This window comes from Hippopotamus amphibius, chromosome 7 (assembly GCF_030028045.1).
Source record: "Hippopotamus amphibius kiboko isolate mHipAmp2 chromosome 7, mHipAmp2.hap2, whole genome shotgun sequence".
Taxonomy (NCBI): Eukaryota; Metazoa; Chordata; class Mammalia; order Artiodactyla; family Hippopotamidae; genus Hippopotamus; species Hippopotamus amphibius.
Genome location: NC_080192.1, coordinates 26,727,575 through 26,751,437, shown reverse-complemented (window position 1 = coordinate 26,751,437; position 23,863 = coordinate 26,727,575). Strand labels below are relative to the sequence as shown.

Sequence of the window (23,863 nt, the reverse complement as noted above, 5' to 3'; positions counted from 1 at the left end):
CTTCCCTTCTCCTCGTTTTAAAATGACATAGGATGGAACACAGATGAGAACTCTCTGAAACCTAACCGAACTGTGTTTGAGACTATTTGTAAGCGTGGAGCAGGGCATTTGTCATATTAGTCATACAGCGAGAAGGAAATGACTTATCTTGCTTGTCTTCTCTGTTATCCATCCAGTAGCTAGGCGGGGAGACGTAGGGGCTGCTAAGGAACAGCAGCAGGAGGCCAGGAAAGCCCCTTCCCTGTGCCCTTTCTCAGCTCCTCCCTGGTGCTGAAAGGGCCACTGCGCCAAGGACGGGTCAATAGGATGTCCCGTGCACAACCTCTCAGACCCTTCACTGCATGGACCCCACCCACACAGGAGGCAGGCATGGGAGCCACCCCACACATCCCCTCTCTCCCTCCTCCTCAAATCTGCCTGATGGGATTGTTTTTCCCATGAATAAAAGTATAGTTCCTTTTAAATGAACAGAAAGGGAGGCAAATACATCCCCAGAATCTGACACGTATTTACAGAGCACTCTGCTTTTATTTTCTGTTCTGCCTGCAACGTGCATTAATGGAAGGGCTAAACTGTCTTCAAGAAAATCTGAAAGCCAGGAACTTATTAACAGGCTTGACACCTGCCTCTGTGAGGAACTTCTGAGGCCAGAGATATTCTTTGTAACCGAGGTCCATCTGTTGCACAGATTTTTAATTCAGATATTCTTCCTTCTCGAGCCAAGGCTGAGAAAGCAGCCAATTTTGTGGAAAGATCTCTTTAATAAGAAATGAATAAAACTATCAATGCTAAATAAAAGAGACCACTGTGAAACTTGGGTTAAATCCCACAGGGAAGTGTATGTGAGATTAACTGCATTATATAACAAGACCGCCTTTAATAGCTGGCACGGTACTTTTTGTTGTTCCAAGGGAGAGGCAGCCAGGGCCAGGGCCAGAGCACATGATATTATTTTAAAGTGCTGCAGCCTCTGGAATTTTTCCTCAGAGAGCTGTCAGGAACCAGAGTTGTACTTTGATTTATGATTGCTTTAAATGTTTAACGCTTTTTACATTTTCAAAGCTACGTCCTCTGCGTCTAGCAGCCTAGGGGTGTTTTCTGTTGCTTTTGAAAGATCATTTTCAAATAGGAAGTTTTAAAATTATGCAAAAAGGAGATTTTACCCTACAGGGTGTTTGAGTGATTTTAAAATGGATTAAAGGGATGAGGCCATAAAGGCAGGGCCCCTGTAGCCTTTTCTCTCAGCTGCTTGTGATGACCCAACTGAGAGCGGGCAGCTGGAGGGAAAAGGATTTTCAAAGCAGCAGCACATTTATTCAGGAAACATCATTGGGCCAGATATTCCTCAGAGAGCTCACCTTTAAGTACAGTTGACAAGCAAGTCCTTAGCTTGAGCCACCTGAAGCTGCCGTTTTTAGATCAGAAATGGTAGGATGTTGGTCGTGTCATAACGGCCCAACTTGATAGTTAGATGAAGACTATACACAGTGATAAAGACCGCAGTGGGGCCAGCATATGGTGCTATGGGAAAGTCTAGGAAAGAGAACCTCACACAGTGACGTGGGGTCAGGGGGCAAGAAAGGGACAGCACAACTGAGTGTTGTTTTTTGGTTTTATTTTGTTATTTGCTTTGTTTTTAAAAAAAACAAACCACTTTATTGAGGTATAATTGGCATGCAGTAAACTGCACATATTCTTAGTGTACAGGTTTTGGCACATATACACCATGAAATCGTCACTACAATCAAAGAATGAACATATCTGTCACCCCCAAAGCTTCCTCATACCTCTTTGTAATTCCTTCTTCCTGGCACCCCCACCCTGGCAAACACGGATGTGTTGTCCTTATACATTCATTTCATTGCCTAGAATTTTACACAAATGGAGTTATACAGTGCTCTTTTTTGGCTGGCTTCTTTCACTCTGAATAGTTATTTTTAGATTCATCCATGTTGAAATGGGCATCAATATTTCATTTTTTAAAAAATTACAGGATAGTATTTCAATGTACAGTTATACCACAGTTTTGTTTTTTTTTTTCCTTTCACCTGTTGATGGACACCTGTGTTGTTGGCCATTACAAATAAAGCTGCTGTGACCATTCATGTACAAGTCTCTGTGTAGACATAGACTTCCTTTTCTCCTTGGTATTCACGTACAAGTGGAATGACTGGATTGTATGGGAGGTGTATGTTTAACTTCTTAAGGGACTGCCAAACTGTTTTCCAAAGTCCCATTTTACTTTCCAACCAGCACTATGTGAGCGTTCCAGTTCCTCTACACCCTGACCAACATTGTATGATTGGTCTTCTTAATTTTTACCACTTAATAGGTGCACAGTGTATCTATCTCATTGTGGTTTTAATTTGCGCTTCTCTAATGACAGATGATGTTGGGCATTTTTCCAGGTGTTCATTTGCCATCCATATATCTTGTTAACTGAAATACACGTTCAAGTCTTTGCCCATTTCTAAATTGAGTTGTTTTCTTGTTAAGCTTAAAGAATTCTTTGTATATACTTTACACAAGTCCTTTTTAAGATATATTGAAACTGAGAAATGTGTCTCCGCGGGGGGTGAGCAGAGAGGGCGGCCTCTGGTTCTTTATGTCTCAGTGCAGAAAGAATTCGATGAGAGGCAAAGTTATAGACAAGAGGTGATTTATTAGAATAGGATGCTTGTGAGGTTTAAAAGTGGGTGGACAAGAGGGTGCTGCCCCAAGAACTTATTGGGCTATAGTTTTATAATCAAAGGATAAGTGGGGAGGGGGAGAAAACCACCTTCTTCCTCATTCTTGAGCAGATGTCAAGCTTCCACCATCAGTTCCTCCTTTTCGTCAAGCAGGGGAGTTTTCTTGTCCCTACATGGTCAAGCCAGGACTAACATGGTGCAATGGAAATGAGCAAAAAGGCAATAACATATACTAAAATATGGTCAATCATCTCAGGTTCAGTATAACGTCACCTTTTCCTTATATTTTTGTTTTTACTATGCAGAGGAGCATGTCCTAGGAATCATTAACTTAATGACCTCACTGTGCAGGATGTGGGTCTCATTCCACCATTGTTTTATTGTTTTGGGGCATGTCTCATGCTTCTGTTGCTAGGCAAGCCTGCTTGGTTTTGTGGTTAAGCAAACCTGCATTCTTGAGTGATCATTAACTTAAAGGGATCTCCTATACTTCTCTCTTTACTTATGATCCCTTAGTGGGATTAACTATTTAATCACCTATTGCACCTTTATTCTGTCCCTATCGGTATGATTTGCACGTATCTTCTTCCAGTCTGTAGTTTGTCTTTTTATTCTCTTAACAATCTTTCAAAGAGCAGAAGTTTTGCATTTTGACAACATCCACTTTACTCATTTGTTCTTATATGAATCATGCTTTTCTGGGTGTTGTTTCTAAGAAAACTTTACCTAAGCTAAGGTTGCGAATGGTTTTTTTGCCTGTGTTTTTTTCTGGAAGTTATATAGTTGCAGGGTTTTCATTTGGGTCTATGATCAATTTTGAGTTAATTTTTGTATATGGTATGAGGGTATGGATTGAACTTCTCTTCATGGTTGTGCATATAGATAGCCAATTGTGTCAGCATCATTTGTTGGGAAGACTATCCTTTCTCCAGTGAATTGCCTTTGTACCTTTGTTGAAAATCAGCTGTCCATGAAAGTGTAGGTCTATTTCTGGACTTTAGTCTGTTCCATTGATCTATTTGTCTATCATTTTACTAATACCATGCTCTTCATTTCTTTAGTGTTAGAATGTTTCGTAATCAAGAGAGTGCTAAACAAAATGAAAGTTGCATACATTAGTAACTAACAGCCTTAATGTGGTATAGGTATGACACATTTTCTTGCTTTCCTATGTAGTGTGATTTCTCCAGCTTTGTTCTTTTTCAAAATTATTTTCGCCCTCACATCTCCTTGTAAGTTTTAGACTCAGCTTGTCAATTTTTATTTTAAAATATGCTGGGATTTTGATTGAGAGTAATTTTGATTGACAGTTTTAGGGCTTTCTTGAGGTTGTGTCCATGGGAGGAAGGTATTCAAACATCACTTTTGTATCTGAACAACTGGAATTTTGAGACCAATGCAGCACTTAAAAAAAATTTCCACAGCCCTGCTTCCAAGTTTATTGAAAACCCACCTGTGCAAAATGGTATTATTCCATGCCAAAAGGTACAAGGAAAAATAAAATGTTCTAATTTTGGTCCCTATTGCCTATGATTCCGCTTTTTTTTTTTTTTTTTTTTCGTCTCCTCTCAGAGAGAGAGAGAGAGAGAGAGTAAAGACAATTCTCTCGAGCAGCCTTTCACCCCTGGGAAAAGATCACAGATACGTGGAGGGTCTGTGCTTTCTTGAGCGGGAAGGGTCCTCCTTGCTATGCTCTCTTCCTTCCCCCAGATGGCTGGAGGCTCATTCACTCCACATGCTTTTCTCCCATTGCTTGGTACAGGAATCACAAACACACACCCGTAGGACCCGAGAGGTCCTAGACACAGGAAAGCAGCCCAGCACCTGGGCTTTCACACGCGCCGTAGAGAGAGTAGAGATTCGAAGGTGACCAGCCTGAGGATGACTCTGGTGAATTGACAAGCAAAGCCACAAATTTGGAATTTTCTGAAACCTCCCAATTTTCAAATGCTGTCTCTGTAGTGTTCTGTACTGTGCAGGCCAGATGAAACACCTCTGTGGGCCAGATTCAGTCCATCGGCTCCCAGTGTGCAGCCTCTGATGGATGGGCTCTTTTATTTGCTTTCACGGTCAGCTCTTTCATCAGCTCCCTAAAGGATTTATTTCAACAATTGCTTAATGAGCACTTATGATGTGCCAGGAAGTGCTCGGTGCCCAGGAAATCGATCAGGGATGAGAAGTCCCTCTCACCCCTGTGCTTGAGGGGCTCCTTCTCCAGTGCGGAGCTCAGGTGTGGCATAGAGAGGCAGTCCAGCACCACCTCCTAGTCTCTCCTGAATCAGCCCCTTCCCTGTATCCTCACTATCACTTATGTCAGGCTTTGAAGAAGGACATGTTTGATTGTGCTTGGAGGAGTCCTGGAAGGCTTCTCTGAGGAAGTGACATGTGAGCTCATTACTGAATGGGAAGGTAGCAATTAGCCAGCAGAATGTGCACTAGAACAGTGTTGCTACATGTTAGTGGAACATGAAGTCAATTTAGTGGTTGCTGATTAGGATTAGAATAAAATACGATACAATGGGATAACATATAGTAAAGGCAAGGATTTTTTTATTAAACTTTTCTTTCAGTTTCACATACACATGCATGTGCATGCTTCTAATACACCTGTGTTTGTAAAAGAAATTGTTGGTTAAAAAACATAGAACAATACAGTCTGGAATATTTTTCATTTTGGGGAATGTTAAAAAGGAGAATAAAAGAATATTTATTAATAACGATCATATATTATTTCTGAGATCCCTTCATAAATGTGCCCCCAAATTGTTAACTTCAGCTGCTTATTTGCAGCTGTAAGCGGGCACTGACCCCCTGCTGGGAGAGGCATCTGTGGATCACTGTCTTCAGAGCTCCATGGTCAATTAATTGTGAGAGTGAGAAAGTGACTTTAATTCCTTTCGGGGTTTTTTTTTGTTTTTTTTTTCCATTGGTGAAATAAATGAGCTGGTTTAGATAGATAGTTGTAAAGCCCTAAGTTCTTTAGACAAACTGCAGACAATTTATATAAATAGCTACGTTTGCCCAGTGCTGAGTGATTAGCACTAAAAGGTAGCCGGTACATAACAGACCTCAGTTAATATTTGCTAAATTAACGTATCTATCCTTAGAGTGCCCTTGCATTTTATGTGATATTAGGCATATTCAAATTAGTTGATAAAAATTATCACTGAAGTCGCACTTTAGGCACAAAATTTGAAATAACGCAAATCCTAGAAAATTTAAATTTTGCCAAGAATCACAAAATTCCGAAGCCAAGTGGAATTCTCTACGGTGCTTAAGCTCTTGCTGCAAGGCAGTGCTCCTGTGCTTTGCCAGATCAGTCTCCCATTATGTGAGATCTGAATGCATCCCCTGTATAAAATGCAACTATTCCATATGTTTTTAAACTAACGTCTTAAAAAGTTATTTCTTGGAAGCTGTGATGTACCACATGTATGCTAGGTCCTCACTATGAACAAGACAGACACAGTTTTCCACCTCTCTAGAGCTCATAGTTCACCGTGGTGGATGCCAAATGCTTGCTTTCACACTGAGTTCATACGCGCTCACAGGTTAATGTCTTTGGGCAGACTTTGCGTTCAGGCTTTGCCTGCTTCTCTGTCCGTATAATATGCAATCAGGTCATTGATTTGAAAGGGGTCTGTCTGACTAATGTGAATCTGTGAGACTGTCATCTCCCTTCTTCCTGATTCCAAAGTTGTGTACAGTATTTGGAACTAACATTTTGTCAATTTTTCTTTCTTTCTTTCTTTCTTTCTTTCTTTTTTTTTGCTAGGGTCATATTGCATTTGTAGTCAATTAAAACATCTGAACCTTTTCTCCTAAACTGCATTTGAGGCAGGTTGAAAACAGTCTGGATCTTTGGGATTCATTTTTTTAAGTTTGGTAGGATGTCACATTTATCCCAAAACAAATTACATCTTGTTAGTATCATTCCATCAACCTATCCAAATTATTTTGATTCTTGATTATGTCAGTCACCATGTTCATTGTCCCTTCCAGTTGTGGGAAGGCAGTAAATTAAAAAGCCTGCCTTCTATATCTCTCCCTAGGTTGCTGATAAGAGGACTGGGAGTGTCATTTTAAAAAGATTATTGTTGTGTCATAGCTTTGAAAGATTTTGTTTGGCAAATTTACATGACCTTCATCCTTTTTTATTTCTTTGGTCTTATTGCCAAGCCACTCAACCCAGCTGAACTCCCATCAAAGGAACGTACTTTTGATGCCCGAAGTCAAGTTCTGTAAGCACTTCTTAATGATGATCTTGTCCTTCTAAACAGATTTAGGACCAAGAAGGAAAACTTAAATCTATCAAAGTTGTTACTTGATAATTTTAATATGCAATTGAAGCTTCTTAAACTAACTCTTTTTACTGCCCAGTGACCAGCAGCAAAGATAGAATCAAGGGACCACAGGGGCAGCTTGTTTTCTTCAGTTTGAGTATCAGTTTAAATATTTATGTATTTGATCCCTTGAAGACTAAAATAAATTTACAGATTTTTTGAACAACTTTGAAAACTTGGGAGAGCAATTATCTACAGGAAATAATGTGATGAAGGAGTTCATTTTCCCTATTTAGGAAAGGAAAAAAACCTCAAAACTTTATATCCTTATAATGCAACTTCCACGTAAAGGAATCTTTAACGTCGTTTGCTAGCAGACTGTGAAAAAACATTGTCGTTAGCACTGAGAATTTACATTAGCCATCTGTGCACTCTGAATAACTGACAAGGCACTTTGGAATTTTGTCTCTCAACAACTACACTGTTTTTAATTTGGAAAGGTAGTGTTTTAAATACATGTTTCAATAAACCAAGTAATTTTTGCCATCTGCCAATGAATTTGTGACTTAGAAACAGGGCCACATTATAAACTTTCATGGACTGGAGGCACTGCTGCCTTTGTGGGCCTTTTCCTCCATTAAAAAAATGTGAAAAAGTACAGTTTATCACTGGGTTGTTATAAGGATGAATATACTAATATTACATACTAAAATATTTTCTTTGACATAAAGTTCATTTTTTTCTTCTGATTTTTAAAAAATTAAAACATTTCATGGGCCCCCAAAAGTACTGTGGGCTCTCAGCAGTACCCCCACTGTGCGTAATGGGTAAGCCGGCTCTGATTAGAAGTTATATTTCCTCTTCAATTTATTAATTGTACTTTTGCATTTACTGTCCATATTTTTTAAATGGGGAAAACCAACTCTGTTTCCTTAGTATACCTCTGTAAAACTCAATAAGCAACTGCATATTTGGTAGGAATGACCTGTATCAGCAAGGTCATATAAAAGACTTAAAAATTGGTAAAGTATCTACTTTTATATCTATAAAAGACTTTAAAAAGTGGATATAAAAGACTTTAAAAAGTGGATATAAAAGACTTAAAAATTGGTAAAGTAGAAATGTATATCCTTTACATACCTGATTCAAACCAGGTGCCTGGCCTAAAGCTATCAGCATTTACCCATTTTGTAATTTCAAACAGTGTATAACAATCATAATATACCACATTTTTTCCTACTTTAATCCCCCTCCATTTCCTAGTGCAATATAAAAATCTCCTTTTTTAGCATCTGGTGATTTTAAGGCCAAGTGTTATTTCTAATTCATTCATATTCTAATGACAACTCTATTGCATTTATAAAAGTGATACATGCTCATTATTAAAAATCCAAGGAATGCAGAAAAGTAAAAAGAAAACGATAAAAAAATCCTAACACTCAGAAATACGCCTCATTAAGTGAACATCCTGTTGGATATCAGGACATCTCTCTAAGCATGTTTGTAGATGTGAAGATGGATGGATGAATGATAGGTAGGTAGGTAGATGGATGGATAAGACAGATAGGTAGATAGGTAGATAGAAAGAAATGCTTTCATAAAAGCGGAATCATACGTTCTAAATTTAAAATTTTAAAACTAATACATTTAATTTATTTGAAGTTTACTGGATAAAAAGAAACCAAGTGAAAATTAAGAAATTACTGAAATTTAAATAAACTTTTTTTTTCTTATATTAAGAAAAAGAGGTGATGAACTTGATGTTTTTGATTCTGGCTTTTCTTTTTCTCCAGGTATATTTCCCGGTAGACGTTACTGGTGTTCACCCAATTCTCTCCCTGTTCTGGGGTATAGGAGAATTGTACTTCCTCACTCCCTTCAAGTTAGGTGTGACCTTGTGACTTGCTTTAGCTGCAAAACGTGAGCAGAAGTGACTAGCATCACATACGGATAGATGTATTTAATTGCCAGATCTCTTGTCTCTCACCCTGTCTTCCTCTGCCCCGGTGAGCACGGATGCTTATGTGGCGTGTGAATGTGGAGGGGCATAACAGCCAGTGGGCATGGAGCACAGCAGCAGCTCACGGAGGCACTGCCCTGAAGAGTCACAGGGGCCTGTGGTGCAAGGTGTATGAGTGAGAAATGAACTCTTGTTCTGTTAAGTCATGAGATTTAGAGCTTATTTCCTTCCGTAGATAACAGCCAGTCCCGGCTGCCTCCATCTCCATTTCAGATAGGAGACATTTCCCTGCCATGATAATTGAGCTCATAGGCACTCTTTCACCCTCTTTCCTTTCTTCCTTCTAGATTTTGGCTAGTTACATTGTTATTTTCACGCAGTCAAGGTGTTTAGTGTTTACCTTCTACTCTATAACCTAGCCTTGATTTTGATTAGTTATATTATTGTTTTATATAATCAAGATATGTAACATTATGTTCTGTTGAGGTGTTTAAAATTAGTTTTATATTTAAATAAATTCAATATCCAGTTCTGATCTTTTTACTGTGGCTTTCCAATCACAGTTGCCAAGAAGCACGTCAAGGGTGCTTAGAGGAGACTGCCTGGTGGGGGAATGTTCCACCTCAGAAAGGAGGGATATTTTGTCATTTGCATTGTTTAGATTGTTGGTACATGGCGATATGAAAAGCAGACTGATTTTTAGTGGTTTTATTTCTACTTTTAAATTCTCTATAAACAATACATTCCTTATTACCTGCATCTGAAGCAAACCATTTCCATTTACCCACCCTTCATATGCCGCTGCTGCTATTTTTATTTTATTCATTGCACTGACTAGATTGTCAGGACTTACAAAGGAGGGCTCAGAACAAACAGTGAATTCTTGAGTTGTTTTTATGTTCAGCAATATCTACTGATTACCTTTTTATTTGAAAATCATCTTGGCTAAGAATAATATTCAGAGACTGTACTTTATCCCCCTTAAAATTTTGGTGGAATTGCATTATCTTTTGCATTTAAATCACTGTTGAAAAATTTGACTTTCTCCTTGTAGGCACCTTGCTTTCTCCTTGTAGGCATCCCCTCGCATTTTAGAATGGGAAATTCAATTATTTAGCCAGAATATGTCTCATAGTTTTTTATTCTATATATTTCTAAAACAGAGTATCCTCTTTCAACTTAGAGATTGGATTTCATCGTGTATTCGTTTTAGGGATATTTTCTTGTGTTAGATTTTTAAATATTCTGGGCTGGATTTTCTACTTTAGGAATGCTCATTAAACTTTTAATGGACTGGAGTTTTTCTCTCTTCCATATCTATCATTTTTTTCTAATTGTTTTAAATTCTGCTTTTATCTCAAGCCTTTCCTGAATATAAATAATTTGGGTCCACATTAATGCTATTTCTTGGTATTTCTAATTTATGTATTAGTTTCATGGTGATGCTGTTTGGTCCTCAATTTACCATTTTAGTATGACAAACTTCTTTTAAAATCTCATTTTGTTATTTAACTGTCTCATTGTTAAGCTCTTGTTTTACTGTATTCATGTTTCTATTATGCTTTTAAGTTATTCTATGACAAATTACTTTCTCTTACTCTGAGGATTGTAAATTTTTTGTCAGTTTTTTCCCTTATAATGTTCTCTTTTAAAATCACTTGTGATGATGGTATGTTAGTTACTATGCCATTTCATCCCATCTTGCCCATGTCTGAGCAGCCATGCTCAGCCTTTGTTGCTCTAACAGACTGAGTGGTTTCTCTTTGGCACCCCTGTGACCCCCTATTTGTTGCCTCTTGAGGACTGGATACTTCCTATTCTGTCCACTTTCTTTAGCTAAGGGCACATGTCAGCAAAAGAGTTGGGCAGAGGAGTGAGCTCATCTGAGTGGTTTGTGTGGGCCACCTTGTAACACCTGTGCCAGCAGTATCTCCTGAGAACTCTCTCCTGAGACCTTGTGAAATGTCTCATCACGTCTGCCAGGAACCGTCAGTCCTCGTTTTTCATTTTTCTCATCTCTCCATCCTTCCTTTTGGCAGTTACCATCCTCAATCTACTGAAGTCAGAGGAGAAAAAGTGATTAAAGCACAACAACTACAAAAACACCCCACTTACTTCATTGTTCCTTTCCAGATTTGGGGGTATCCGTCTCTCTCGTAGAGCTGAGTTTTATTGAATGATTGATATAGCTTCAGGGGGGTATTGGAGTGTGGTGTTTTTGTTTTTTTGTTTGTTTTTTTATTTGTGTTTTTTAGCTGACTTCTTTTTATTACCTTTTGTACATTTCCTTAGGTACTGGGAGGTTGGAGACTCTGGAATCAGAGTATTTACCGAGAAGCCATCTTGGGGTCTGACAGCGGTTCTAAATCTCTTAAAATTAAACATCGATGTAGAAGAGTTCATTGTGGCCCAGTTCAGTACAGAGAGGGAGACCCTGCCTACCCTTAACTTGGACTATATTTTACTGTTATAGAGTCACCCCCCCCCCCTTTTTAAATTTTCTATCTACTGCCAGATGATACAATATAATTTCTTTGGTTTTTAAGTTCTAAGTAGCTAAAAATAGGAGCAGTTGGTAACACTGCAGCCATAGAGAGCAAAGCTAAATGAATTGTTGTAATTGCAATGGATCATTCCTTTTAATTTGTCCATTTTTCCAACAGTATTCATTTACGTAGTGAGAACCTACTAGGTGCTCGGTACTATTCTTGGTGCCTGGGATACATCATTGACATCACTGAACAAAACTGGCAAAATTCCCCTGCCTGTGAGGAGCTTACATCCTAGCAGGGGTGGGATGAGTGTGTGGAGTGGGGCCAGTCAGCAACAAGAAGTATAGTACATCCATAAAATGTATAATATGTTTGAAGGTGATACATGGCTAAGGGGGATCATGGAGTGGAATGCGAGCTGTAATTGAGAATGGGGCGGTCAGGCTGGGTTCCACTGAGAAGTCACATTTGATGGAGGGAGTCAGAGGATGAATGTTCCAGGGAGAGGGAACCAGCTAGCACAAGGCCCTAGGGTTCCAGGCAGGCTGGTGTGTTCAGGGGGCAGGATGAATGGTAAATTGATGGAGTTGGGTCAGGTCTGTGTAAGTATGTGAGAAAGTATGTGAGTGGCTCAGCAAGTTGTAATATGAACTTTTTGAGTTTTTAATACCTTTTTGAAAAAATTTACTATACCGATGTTCAATTAACTGTTTTTTTTGTTTTTTGTTTTTGCTATGAAAGTATAAGTTTCCAGGAGTGATATTTAAAAAGCAGGAATAAGCAAAAAACCATCACTAAAACCCCAAAGGTCTTGTTTCTCTCTTAGAAGACATGTAGCGAAAAGTGAGGCAACAATACATGAGTAATTGTTGGTTACTGAGAAATCCAAAGCATGAGATCTGCAGAAAATAAAATTGCTTTTTAAAAAGATAGTATAACATGCCATATCTAAATAAGGCCTTGAAAGCCATCTGGTTTTACCTTTTACAAATGAGAAAACAATCCAAGAGAGGCCAAATGACATCTCCAATTTTATGGCAAGTTGGTGGCAGTTTCAAATTTAGATAGTTGTCAGACCTGCTAATTCTTAGCCCAGAGCTCTGTCCACCCTGCCTCCCTCCTTTTAACTCAGTGAGAACTCAATTATTGCTAATCGTTTTGTTGTTGACCTTCCATGGACTTGATGTCAAGTCAAGTTTTCCATGACAATAAGTATAATTTACTTGCATTTTGCAACAGGGCCTTCATCTAGCTGGAAATCAGTTTTAGAAAGACCAAACAGCTTATTTCTCTGCCTCTCTGTGAGGACCAGATTGTTCTCTGTGATTACCTACCAGGACAAGGGGTTCTCATTAACTTTCTTTTCAAGGTACTTTTCTTTCATTTCCAGGCAGCCAGCCCCTGGGCCCAAGGGATTTCTCTGCAGCAGCAGTGCACTCGGGGACCCAGGTTAACACGTGGGCCCTGGGAGTGGCCTATCGTGTTAGTTTCCTCAGCTTGGCAGCCTCCCCCCATTTCCTTCCCTTCCGTAACTAGCTGTTCTGTCTGATAGGTATTCTTATTTGTGTGTTTTTATAAACGGTGTTGTTTTAGACATGTGTTTTAAAATTTGTATTGTTACAGATATCATTCCTTCCTTTCCCGTTTTTGCTTCAGTCCATTCTTTCTCACTGCACAGTGGTCCCTGTGTGCTCCTTCATATTTGTTCATCTGCTCCCCTAGTAATGAGCTCTTATATTGCTTCTAGCTCCTTTCTTCCCAGTGTTACCGGATATAAACAACCATACGTTTCCCCTCATGGATCCGCATGTGAACTCTTCTGGTTTATGTAGGACCCAAAACAGGATTGCTGGGTCATAAGGTATATGTATATATGTTTACTAACACCAATGATTTAGCTTTGTACAGACAGCCTTATACATGTCCCTTATTGATCTTTTTCAGAATTTTTCTTGGGTACATACACCTAGGGACAGGATTATATACCGTATTCCATTTTATCCACACTGCTGGCTCACTTGTAGAATGGCTGCCCAGTCTTCATTCCCATCAGCCGGGAATAAAGTTTCTTACATCCCCACATCCCAGCCAAAACGTGGTATTGTCTAGATTCCAACGCACATAACATAATTTATCATTGTTGTCTCAATTGTTATTTCTTAAATTTCTGCATTTGATCATCTCTTTATATGCTTGTTTTTGCATTTCCTCTGATTTGAATCACCTAGTCATTCCTTTGTCCTTTTTCTTTTGGCGGTTCTTATCTTTTTTCCTGTTGGTTTCAGGAGTACCTTATAAATCCAGAAATTACTCCCTCTTTGGTTTTAGACATCAACAAATATCTTTTCCCATTCTGCTCTGTCAACTTGAATCATGGTCTCCTTTGATGTAAAAATTTCATCTTTTGGAGATCCATTTAAAGTCACTTCTGGGGTGGGGGAGGAATAAATTAGGAAGTTGGGATTAACATATACATGCTATTATATGTAAAATAGATAACCAACAAGGACCTACTGTGTAGTACAGGGAACTCTGCTGATATTCTGTAAAAAGCTAAATGGAAAAAGAACTTGGATAGATACATGTATATGTATAACTGAATCACTTTGCTGTACACCTGAAACTAACACAACATTGTAAATCAACTATGCTTCAATTTATTTTTTTTTTCAGATCTTCATTGGAGTATAATCGCTTTACAATGTTGTGTTCGTTTCTGCTGTACAACAAAGTGAGCCAGCTATATGTATACCTATATCCCCATATCCCATCCCTCTTGAGCCTCCCTCCTACCCTCCCTATCCCACCTCTCCAGGTCCTCACAAAGCATCAAGCCGCTCTCCCTGTGTTATGCAGCGGCTTCCCACTAGCCATCCATTTTGCATTTGGTAGTGTATATATATCAATGCCACTCTCTCACTTCATCCCAGTTTCTATGCTTTACTTTAAAAAAATAAATTTAAAAAAAATTTCTTAAACTCAAAAAAAAAAAAAAAAAGTCCCTTCCCAGCACAGGTCATAAAGATACTCCAATGTTATTTTCCATTAAGTTTATAGTTTTGCCTTTTATGTTTGTGCATTTATCCACATGCAGTCTGTCACTGTTTATGGTGTGATGTAAAAGTCCAGTTTTTTTTTTTAAGTATATAATTAGCTAGTTTTCCCCAGTTTGAAGAAAGCCTCTCCTTACCCCATTATTAAATTTTAATTGTCGTTACAAGAGTTGTCATCTTTTCTGTTATAATAATGTCTTCTCAGCACATGAATGACTGCCCATTTATTCAGATCGTGTTTTATGTCTTTTAATAAAGGCTTAAAGATTTCCCCATGGAGGTCTTATGTGATCTTTGCTAATTTAATTTCTAGATACTTTATAGTTCTCATTGCTTATTTTATTTTTATTTTATTTTGTATTTGATTATTGCTGGGATGTAGAAATGCTGTTTTGTTGATTTTTGTTTCAAGTTGATTTTGAGTTGGCAATTTTGCTCAACCCTCTTATTTGTTCTAATGAATTGTCTATTGATCCTGGCCTTTAGCTACATATTAGATCATATAGTCTGAAAATTCTTCCCTTCAAATGCCAATACATAATTTCTTTTTCTTTCTTTACAACATTGGTCAGGACTTCGACTACTGTATTCAATAGTAAAGGTGCTAGTGGACATACTTGTTCCCATTCTTAAAGGGGATACATTTTAAAGTTCTTCATTAAATCAAATGCTTATTAAAGGCTTTTATAATTTTATCAAGTTTTAAAAGTTGCCCATACTCTTAGTTTTTAAGGAAAAAAATTTAATGAGAAATAGGTATCAAATATCATCAAATCCTTTTTTTTTTTTATCTGTTAAGATAATGACTTTTCTCTTTAGGCTATTGATATGTTGAATTGATAAATTTTATGATGTTGAAATTATTGTGATCCTGTGATAAATTCTACTTGTTCACAATGTATTATTTTAAATAGATTTTTAGAAGCTCAGATAGTTAATATTTAGGATTTTTACATCTAAAATTATAACTGAAATGAGCCTGTGATTTTTCTTTTCTTTATCCTCCTTGTTATTTGGAATAACAGGAGCCTAATAAAATGGGCTACATAGTTTTTGTTCTTTTTTATTTTCTGTAACAACTTACATAGGATAGGAAATGAAATGTTCCATGAACATTTGATAGAACTAACCTATGAGACCACCAGGGCCCAGGGCTCTTTAGCAGGGGAGGGCTTTGACTACCACTTCAGTGTACTTAATACTTTGGTTTATTCAAGTTTTCTATTTTGTCCTGCACCAACTTTGGCATTTTCTATATTCTGAGTAATATGTCACTTCATCTACATTTTAAAAATTTATTAGTACATTTGTGAGTGTTTATAGATTATTGCTCAGCAGATTTTCACTCCTCCCACCCTGTGAGAAGATTCCCTGTCCTATTGGTCTTGAGCTTGGCCACATGTCTTACTTTGGTCCATGGAACATTAATAGACTTGACCTGAGCAGAGGCCTTAAATGTTTTCGGGGCAGGGGTTAGCCTTTTCTCCTAAAAAGTGGCTGTACCAGAAGGGAACAGTCTCTTAACTCAGCTTTTTTTTTTTCTGGTCCAGCAGACCTGAAGCATATGGCACTTCCATCAGTGAGTTAGGAAGAGTGGTATACATCACCAGCTCTCCAAAGGAATGTGTATGGTTTTTCAAAGTGCTCGCCCATGTCCAACTGAGTCACTTTATAAAGCACTCATATGTGCTTACAAAATCTCTAGTTATGTCTCCAAATAATTGAAGTTTAAAAGGAGTTCTACAGTTAAAACCCTTGCTGTTATTCTAGACCTGTGGCTGCAGCTTTATCTGACTTTCCTAGCAGCTGTTTATAGGTCTGCTATCCCTCTCCTTTCTACATGGCCTTCAGTCTTTGAACTGTACTTTTGAACTCTGTATAGGTCCTCTTCTCAGGTCACCATTAAGGTGGTCACATATCATAGGATGTAGGGTAAAAAGCAGAGGTCGACCAGACAGGATACTGGGCCTATGGACTTTCCTTCACTCGGAGAACCCACACCCAGCCAGGGTGGACCAGGGAGTGCTGTCTGCACAGTGGTTTGTTGGAAGAGGTGACTTTTTTCTGGAATAAGTAGACAAAGTCAGAAACACATAGCTAGTAGAGATGGTGAGATGGAAGCTTGACTTGGAGGAACTTCTTGATTTAAGAATGTCATCAGTTACTGAAAAAGTATACATTAAGTTCCACGTTGTGCTCAGCAAGGGGCTAAAAGTTGGAAAGGAAGGGCACAGAAGTAGAAGACATGGTCTCTGCCCATAAGGAGCTGGGAAACAGCAATGTCATATAAGAAACAGAAAAGTTATGCGTGAGTCTTTTAGATTTGAGCCCAGAGCAACTATTGATAGGTATGAGTGTGGGAGGAAGAGATATTTGGAGAGGAGAGGGGATCACTGTGCTGTTTTCATTCATGTCGTGACCACAGAGATGGGGGGTAGAGGGATAGGTGGGTAAGTAGGGAGATGGGGGGCGTGGAGACTGGGGGGTGTTCATGTCTTCAAATGGATTTTTGGCTTCATCATGGTAGATGGTTTGTCAGAGAATGCTGTTTCTTTTGAAACAGGTACGTTTTAACTTCACTGAGAATGGGATTAAAGGATTGCATGAAAGAGATAGGGTCTGTATAAGGGAGAGCGTTTTGTCAGTATAAAAGCAGTTAGCTCCCTGCTTAGGATTTTTTATGAAAGGATAGCAATTCTTCTGTCCCAATATCTGGTGGTTCTTAAGCAGGGGTGGTATGGCCTCACCCTAGCATGTGCGGACATGTGTGCTCAGACGGGGGTAGGGGATGTTACTAGCACTTAGTAGGTGCGGGCCAGGGATGCTCCAGACCCTGCTGTGCGCTGGGGACAGCCCTGCACAATGGATTGTCCTGCCCGAGATGCCAATAGCACACTTGCTGAGAAACACTGAACTTCCCAAACTTCAGTCATTTCAGTTCTACTTGTATAATTCTTGCCTTATCTTTGTAACACCTGTACCACTAGTTTAAGGCTTTTATTTAAATTTACTTTTTGTTTTAAAACTTACTTTTTTGTTTACTTTTTGGTCATTCAATATCTGCTTTTTTATTTAATTATCCTAATCCTTGTAGTCATGGGTTTGAAATGCTATTTATATTTTTCTAATCATGTTAAAATAGATCCATGACTATTCTAATACAGAATGTTCCCCTGTGTACCCCCGGCATCATCTTGCCCACCACCGGTGGTGTGCGCATCAAGCTTTGAGGAACAGTGGCCAGATGGTCACAGTGGATTAATTTATACCTCGACCTGATTTGCTGTAGTATGTCCTTGGGAGTTGATACTATTGCCTTAGGACTCTCATTTTTAATTGACCTCGTGTTCAGCAAAATTCATGATCTGGAAGGGCCTCGTGAGGATATTTTTCCAGATAGAGGTCAGACGACACAAACAGCTGTTATTGTCTCTCTCTGTGTGGAAGATCTCCTTAGAAGGGCTTGATTTGTTCTTGGCTGGGTTGCGCTTATGTGCCAGTTATCTTTGCTTGAGCCCGTGTCCGTAGACTGCTGGCCACTTCCCAGTTATACGGTAGCATTTACAAGGGATACGTGACCCTGAAAGTGGAGAGGAATGAGAGCAAATACTGTCCTCACTTCCACATCATTGGCTTCGAGCATGGGTTGCATTAATAGTTGGCCAGGAGTCAGAATGGTGACAGAGTTTAGCGGAATCACAGATGCTCCCACCCAACACCCAATGAACTGACCCAAAAAGCCGTTCAAAACAAAAACATTCGCCAGCAGCAACCCAACAGGCGAGCAAACCAACCACAGCTTTATGCCGTGCACTTTAACAAGCGGCAGGTAATGAAGGAGACCCCCATCCTGAGCTCTCAGGAGCCAGGCCAGGACAGGAAAGTGAGGGGGCAGCATCCCGCGGGTTCCTACTAACACAGATCAGTATGGGAAGAAGCTGCCTGGGGAGGTGAGTGGGCAGCCTCGATGAACGTCAGGAAACACCCACAGGAGAGGCAGGAAGGCACCTCGGAGCAAGCCGTCTCCCCAGTTACGAGAAAGACATCACAGGAGGGAGCATGCCCTGGCAGAGTGGGCTCTGGTATGAGACATTTAACTGGCCTCCAAGAGAGAGGGCAGGGCAATAGGACCCCCAGCAAGAATTGGCCTTATGAGCCCTACCTCTCCTTCATGGCAGAACACTGCATAGAAAGCCACAGCCAACCGCAGAGTGTAGCTCGGAGGGAGAAAGGCAACTGGTTCCCTGTAAACTGAGCAGAGTGTCAAGGATACATCAACTTACTGTACGAGACCAAACCAAAGTTCTAGACAGAGATACTCATGTTCAGTATGAGCAAGATGAAGCTAAGTGTCATGAAAACTTTGCGAAAAAGCTACAGCAGGGGAATGAAAGATAGGAACATGGCTTGCGAAAAATAAGCATGCAACCAATCTGGTCTGGGAGAAAACCCAGTGCAAGGAAACTCAACCTCACAACTGTTTCATGCTGTAGAAGAGCTCAGTATCAATCCAGCAGAAATAAAAACTCCATGTTATGATTAAACAAGATTCTTTTTTATTTTTAATTGTAAAATATAACATAAAACTTGCTCTCTTTTCCATTTTCAAGTGTGCACTTCAGTGTTAAGTACATTCGTGTTGTTGTGCAACTAAACTCCAGAACTCTGTTAATCTTGCAAAACGGAAACTCTCTCCCCATAAAACAGAAGCTCCCCATTCTACCTCTCCAAGCCCCAGGCAACCATCATTCTTTCCATCCCACTGACTTTGACTGTTCTAAGTACCTCATATGAGTAGAATCATGGAGTATTTGTCCCTTTTGTGACTGGTTCATTTCACGTAGGGTAATGTCCTTAAGAATCACCCATTTTGTAGCGAGTCAGGATTTTTTTCCATATTAACGGTGAGTAATATTCTAATGTATAATATACCACATTTTGTTTATCCATTCATCCCTTGATAGACACTTGAGTTGCTTCCACTTTTTGGCTGTTGTGAACAATGCTGCTATGAACATGGATGTACAAATATCTCCTCAAGTCACTACTTTCAATTCTTTCAGGTAATATAACCCAGAAGTAGAATTACTGGATAATTCCATTTTTAAGTTTACCATAGCAGCTGCATCGTTTTACGTTCCCACCAACAGTGCATAAGGGTTCCAGTTTCTCCACATGTTCACCAATACTTATTTTGTTTTGTCTTTTGATAGTAGCCATCCTAATGAGTGTGTGGTAGAAAGGAATTTTTAAAAGATAGATTGAAGAGCCAAGAAAAATTGAGACCAAAAATATGATATAAGATTTTAACCAAGAGGAAAAAAATACAGGATAGCCATAACTGGCAGTCAAATGGCATGAGGGAAAGGCATGAGCTAATCACAGGAAAAGAGTTAATACTATAAGAGAGAAAATGATAGCCGTGGAGGGTAGGGAAAGCCATCCATCATAAGGAATAGAAATGAAGAATGCAAAGATATATTACATAGGAAGATTTTTCTGAAAGAAGGAAGAACTAAATCTTTGGTCAGAAGGCCATGCCACATACGTGGAAAGGCTGATTAAGAGTGACCAAGATAGACCCTGGTCTAAAGCTTCAATACTGCTTAAACTCCAGAGAGAAAAAGCCAGTTATTCAGAAAGAGGGTGATCAAGTTGCTATCAGAATTCTCCATACCAGCATTATCCCCATAAAATATGAGCAAGTTCTACAAACGTAAGAGGAATAAAATTATTTAAATAATATAAAACTATATTCACAATTTAAAATATAATATGACATTTTTTTCCTTTTTTTAATACATCTTCATTGGAGTATAATTGCTTTGCAATGTTGTGTTAGTTTCTGCTGTACAACAAAGTGACTCAGCTATATGTATACACATATGCCCATACCCCCCTCCCTCTGGAGCCTCCCTCCCACCCTCCCTATCCCACCCCTCTAGGTTGTCACAAAGCACCAAGCCTGATTTCCCTGTGCTGTGCAGCAGCTTCCCACTAGCTATCCATTTTACATTTGGTAGTATATATATATGGCTTTGTTTTTTAATAAATTCTAAGTTGTTGTTCAACAGTGAAGGCAGTAAGCCAACAGTCTTGATCTGAAAGAACTCAAGGTATATAGTAACCATGAACCTTTCTTGAAAAAAACCACTCTATGAAGAGATGGACCCAAATCAAAATAACAGACTCAAGAGTAGAAAAGCCATGGTTAAAAAACAATAACAACAAGAAACACTGGTGCGCATTCAAACCATTATAATACAGTTTTAAGACTAAACAACTGGGGGAAGATTATTGTTACAGAAGCATGTAAATGTTATACATCCAACAAAATAAAAATGGTATAAGCAACAAAAATCGCAAGGTATCAGAAAAAAGAGGAAATATAAAGTGTTCATTATAGAGCATCAATGTGACAACATGTAGTTTACCTCTTAAAGTTTCATTAGTTTTCTTCTCAGCATTAAATATTTTGTTTGCATGTATGTGTTTTTTATTTGTTCTTGTTTTTTAAGCATTTAATTGCAGGTCAGGCAGCCATTTAGTTTCACTTCTGCTGCTTTTTCTTCTGTTACGTTCAAGCAAAATTAAATAACTCTTATTAGAGAAAAACTGTTATATTCTCCTTCACAGTATACACACATAAAGAGATGTCCAGATTGATGTTCTTGAACGGTCAATAAGATGACAGGATAGTATGTAATTTGTTTCCTTCTTTGTACTTTCTTGTGTTGTTTGAATTTTTAAAATGAGCCATATTTTTATAAAAGCCATAAAAGTGTTAGTGTTAATATAAAATATTGGTCAGTACTATTATTATTCTAATTTGCTTCTTAGTCATTTAAAAAAAAAGCAGTCTTGACAAACACCAGAGAGAGTCCTTGACAATAGTTTTGCAACTCATGCCTAAAGTGTTGGCAACTGCCTAGAGACCAAAAGCACATGCTGTGGAAAACATCAGCTATTCTAACAGGATGCTTTTTGCCTTCTCATTGAATTCATAAATCAAAACAGTGAGCTGATGAGTGTGAAGTGGGCTTGCCCTGAATTCCTGTGATGCTAGTGACAGACAGTGTAGTACAGTGTGCTATCGTACAGAAGTCCTGTCCTAACCCATCACGGGCGTCACCATTTTGGATGTTTGGAGTACATCTCAACCTCTGCTCTTTCTCAGCACTGACTGTCTTTCACTTTCTTCAACTTACCGCATCCCCCTGCCTCAGGACCTTTGCACAGACAGTTCCTGCTCCGCAGGGTACACCTCCTTTCCTTTCCCTTCACTGGGCTCCTTCTGCTCATGCCTAGGACTTAGCTTTAACCTCCTTCCTCTGGAAGGCCTTCTGCGTAACCAGTGGCACTTCTCAGCACATATGTAGTTACTTGCCCAGTGTCAGACTTCCTCAGCAGACAGGCCTCGGGGAGACAGGGCTCCAGTTTAGGAAGTACAAGGTCAGGTTCTCTCACTGCCCCTCCACGGCATGCCCTTGCTCTCCTCCTCTGGGCTCAGCCAGGATGGTCACTGTCCTCCTGTGACCCATGCTGAGACAGTGAACTCCTCTTCTCTCTTTCTGCTCCCTCATGGTCTCTAACTTTTATTTTTTCTCAGTGGGCCTCTTAGTTTCTGCTTCTGTTAGAAACTGTCACTTTTCTCAGTAGTGTTCAAGTTTATCAGGAGAGAGTAGCTGCTCTGTTCAGCACTAGCCATTCCTGCAGGAGAGAGTGTCACCCCTGCACCCACAGGCCAGGGCCAGAGGGAGGTGGGCCCTGCAGGCATTCTTGGATTCCCCCAGAAACCTCAGCTCGGGCTCTCTGGTGAAAGAGATGGAAGTGAAAAACGCACGTCACAAAGCAGTACCAGCAACAGAATCCTAAATGTATGTTTTATGTTTAAAAGACTGAAAAGAAATTGATCAAATTATTTATGAATGGGTTTCTCTGATGGAATTTCAAGTTAATTTTATTTTCTTGTTTTCACATTTTCTGTGATAAACATTTCTGTAGACGGTAGGTGGTACTTCTTAAGCCCCTGTATATGGCTTTGTACTGAGCAGTCCCCGTGAAGACTAGGAGAAGTTGGGCCCTGCCATTTGGAAGTGTGTGTCATTCCCTCGTGTTTTTCATTCTGCCCCTGTCTGATGTTTGCTTGCTCTCTTCACCCTCATGTCTTTCTCCTCCCCAGATGACCAGATGGCTGGAATCCCCCCACACATCCTCCACAGCTGCCCGTCCGACCGGCAGATCAACCAGCTGGCCCAGAGGCTGGGCCCTGAGTGGGAGCCCATGGTGCTGTCCCTGGGGCTGTCCCAGACCGACATCTACCGGTGTAAGGCCAACCACCCCCACAACGTGCAGTCCCAGATGGTGGAGGCCTTCGTCCGCTGGAGGCAGCGCTTCGGGAAGCAGGCCACCTTCCAGAGCCTGCACAGGGGACTCCAGGCTGTGGACGTGGACCCCTCGGTGCTCCAGCACATGTTGGAATGATGGTGCCCCCTTCAGCGCCCGGGGAGGCCATCCCCTAGTCTCATGTGCCGAATCCTGACTCCCACCCAGGGCAGGTAGATTTGGGAGATTTGTTTGTTTGTTTGCTTGTTTGTTTGTTTTAGTGATTCTCAGATGAAAGGAGATAATGGGATTTCCACTTGACATGACTCGAAAGGCAGGATTACTCGGTAGGTCTCCCACCCTGAATTGACTATTCATTGTTTCTAATTGCTCAAAGATTGCATTATTTGAATTGTGCAGGTTTTAATTGTGGTTGCCTTTTAATAGACTGGTAAATCCTAGTGGCTCAAAAAACAAACAAACAAAAAAAACCAGGTGTTCTATATATAGGACATCTACTTTCGTGTTGCCTGGGAACTGAACTGTGGACTTAGCTATTAATAATGATGATAATAAAAAGTGAATTACTGTATATAATGTGGCCCTTTCATGAGAAAGCATGGCTTGTTTTTTGTTGTTTTTTTTTTCTTTCATTCCCATACTGCATAGATTAAGGGTGTGAAATTACAGTGGTCATTTCTTTGGAACAGAATGGACAGTAACAGCAAAAGGGTTACTTTCTCTAGTCAAGATGAAACTGCTCAGGCAGGGTGTCTGCATTAAATTTAAGACACTAAAGCCCCCTGTAAAGACCAGTTCAAGGACCAGCATGCCTACCTGAGCCCTTTATCTTTAAAAGATTTGCTTAAGAAAATCCCATGCCCTTTATCTAAAGGGCTGGGGATTGGGGGGCAGTGTGGTCTTTCCACTGAAGCCTTAATGGTTGAAGTGTTGTATTCCTAAGGACTATGATTTAGTCTTCTGACTTGTTATTAATAACACGTCATATTTGTCAGATGCTTTACTGTTTTCAAGGCTTTTCATGCGTGTGAGCTCATTT

At 39.6% G+C, this 23,863-nt stretch overlaps 1 protein-coding gene across 3 annotated transcripts in view; it reads left to right on the top strand.

Annotated features, from left to right (window-relative positions):
• The window catches only part of CRADD (CASP2 and RIPK1 domain containing adaptor with death domain), a 234,986-nt gene that overhangs the window by 165,233 nt on the left and 45,890 nt on the right, over nucleotides 1-23,863 (top strand). Inside the window, exon 3 of one of the 3 annotated variants that reach the window (XR_009054664.1) lies at nucleotides 22,661-23,036. Coding sequence is in view for 1 of the 3 variants with exons in the window: in XM_057741503.1 (XP_057597486.1) it covers nucleotides 22,661-22,962 (302 nt within the window). In the remaining 2 variants the exon portion in view is untranslated. Of the gene's footprint in view, nucleotides 1-22,660; nucleotides 23,270-23,863 lie in introns of those variants that run through there. The other 2 variants (XM_057741503.1, XM_057741504.1) reach the window with 2 other exon arrangements.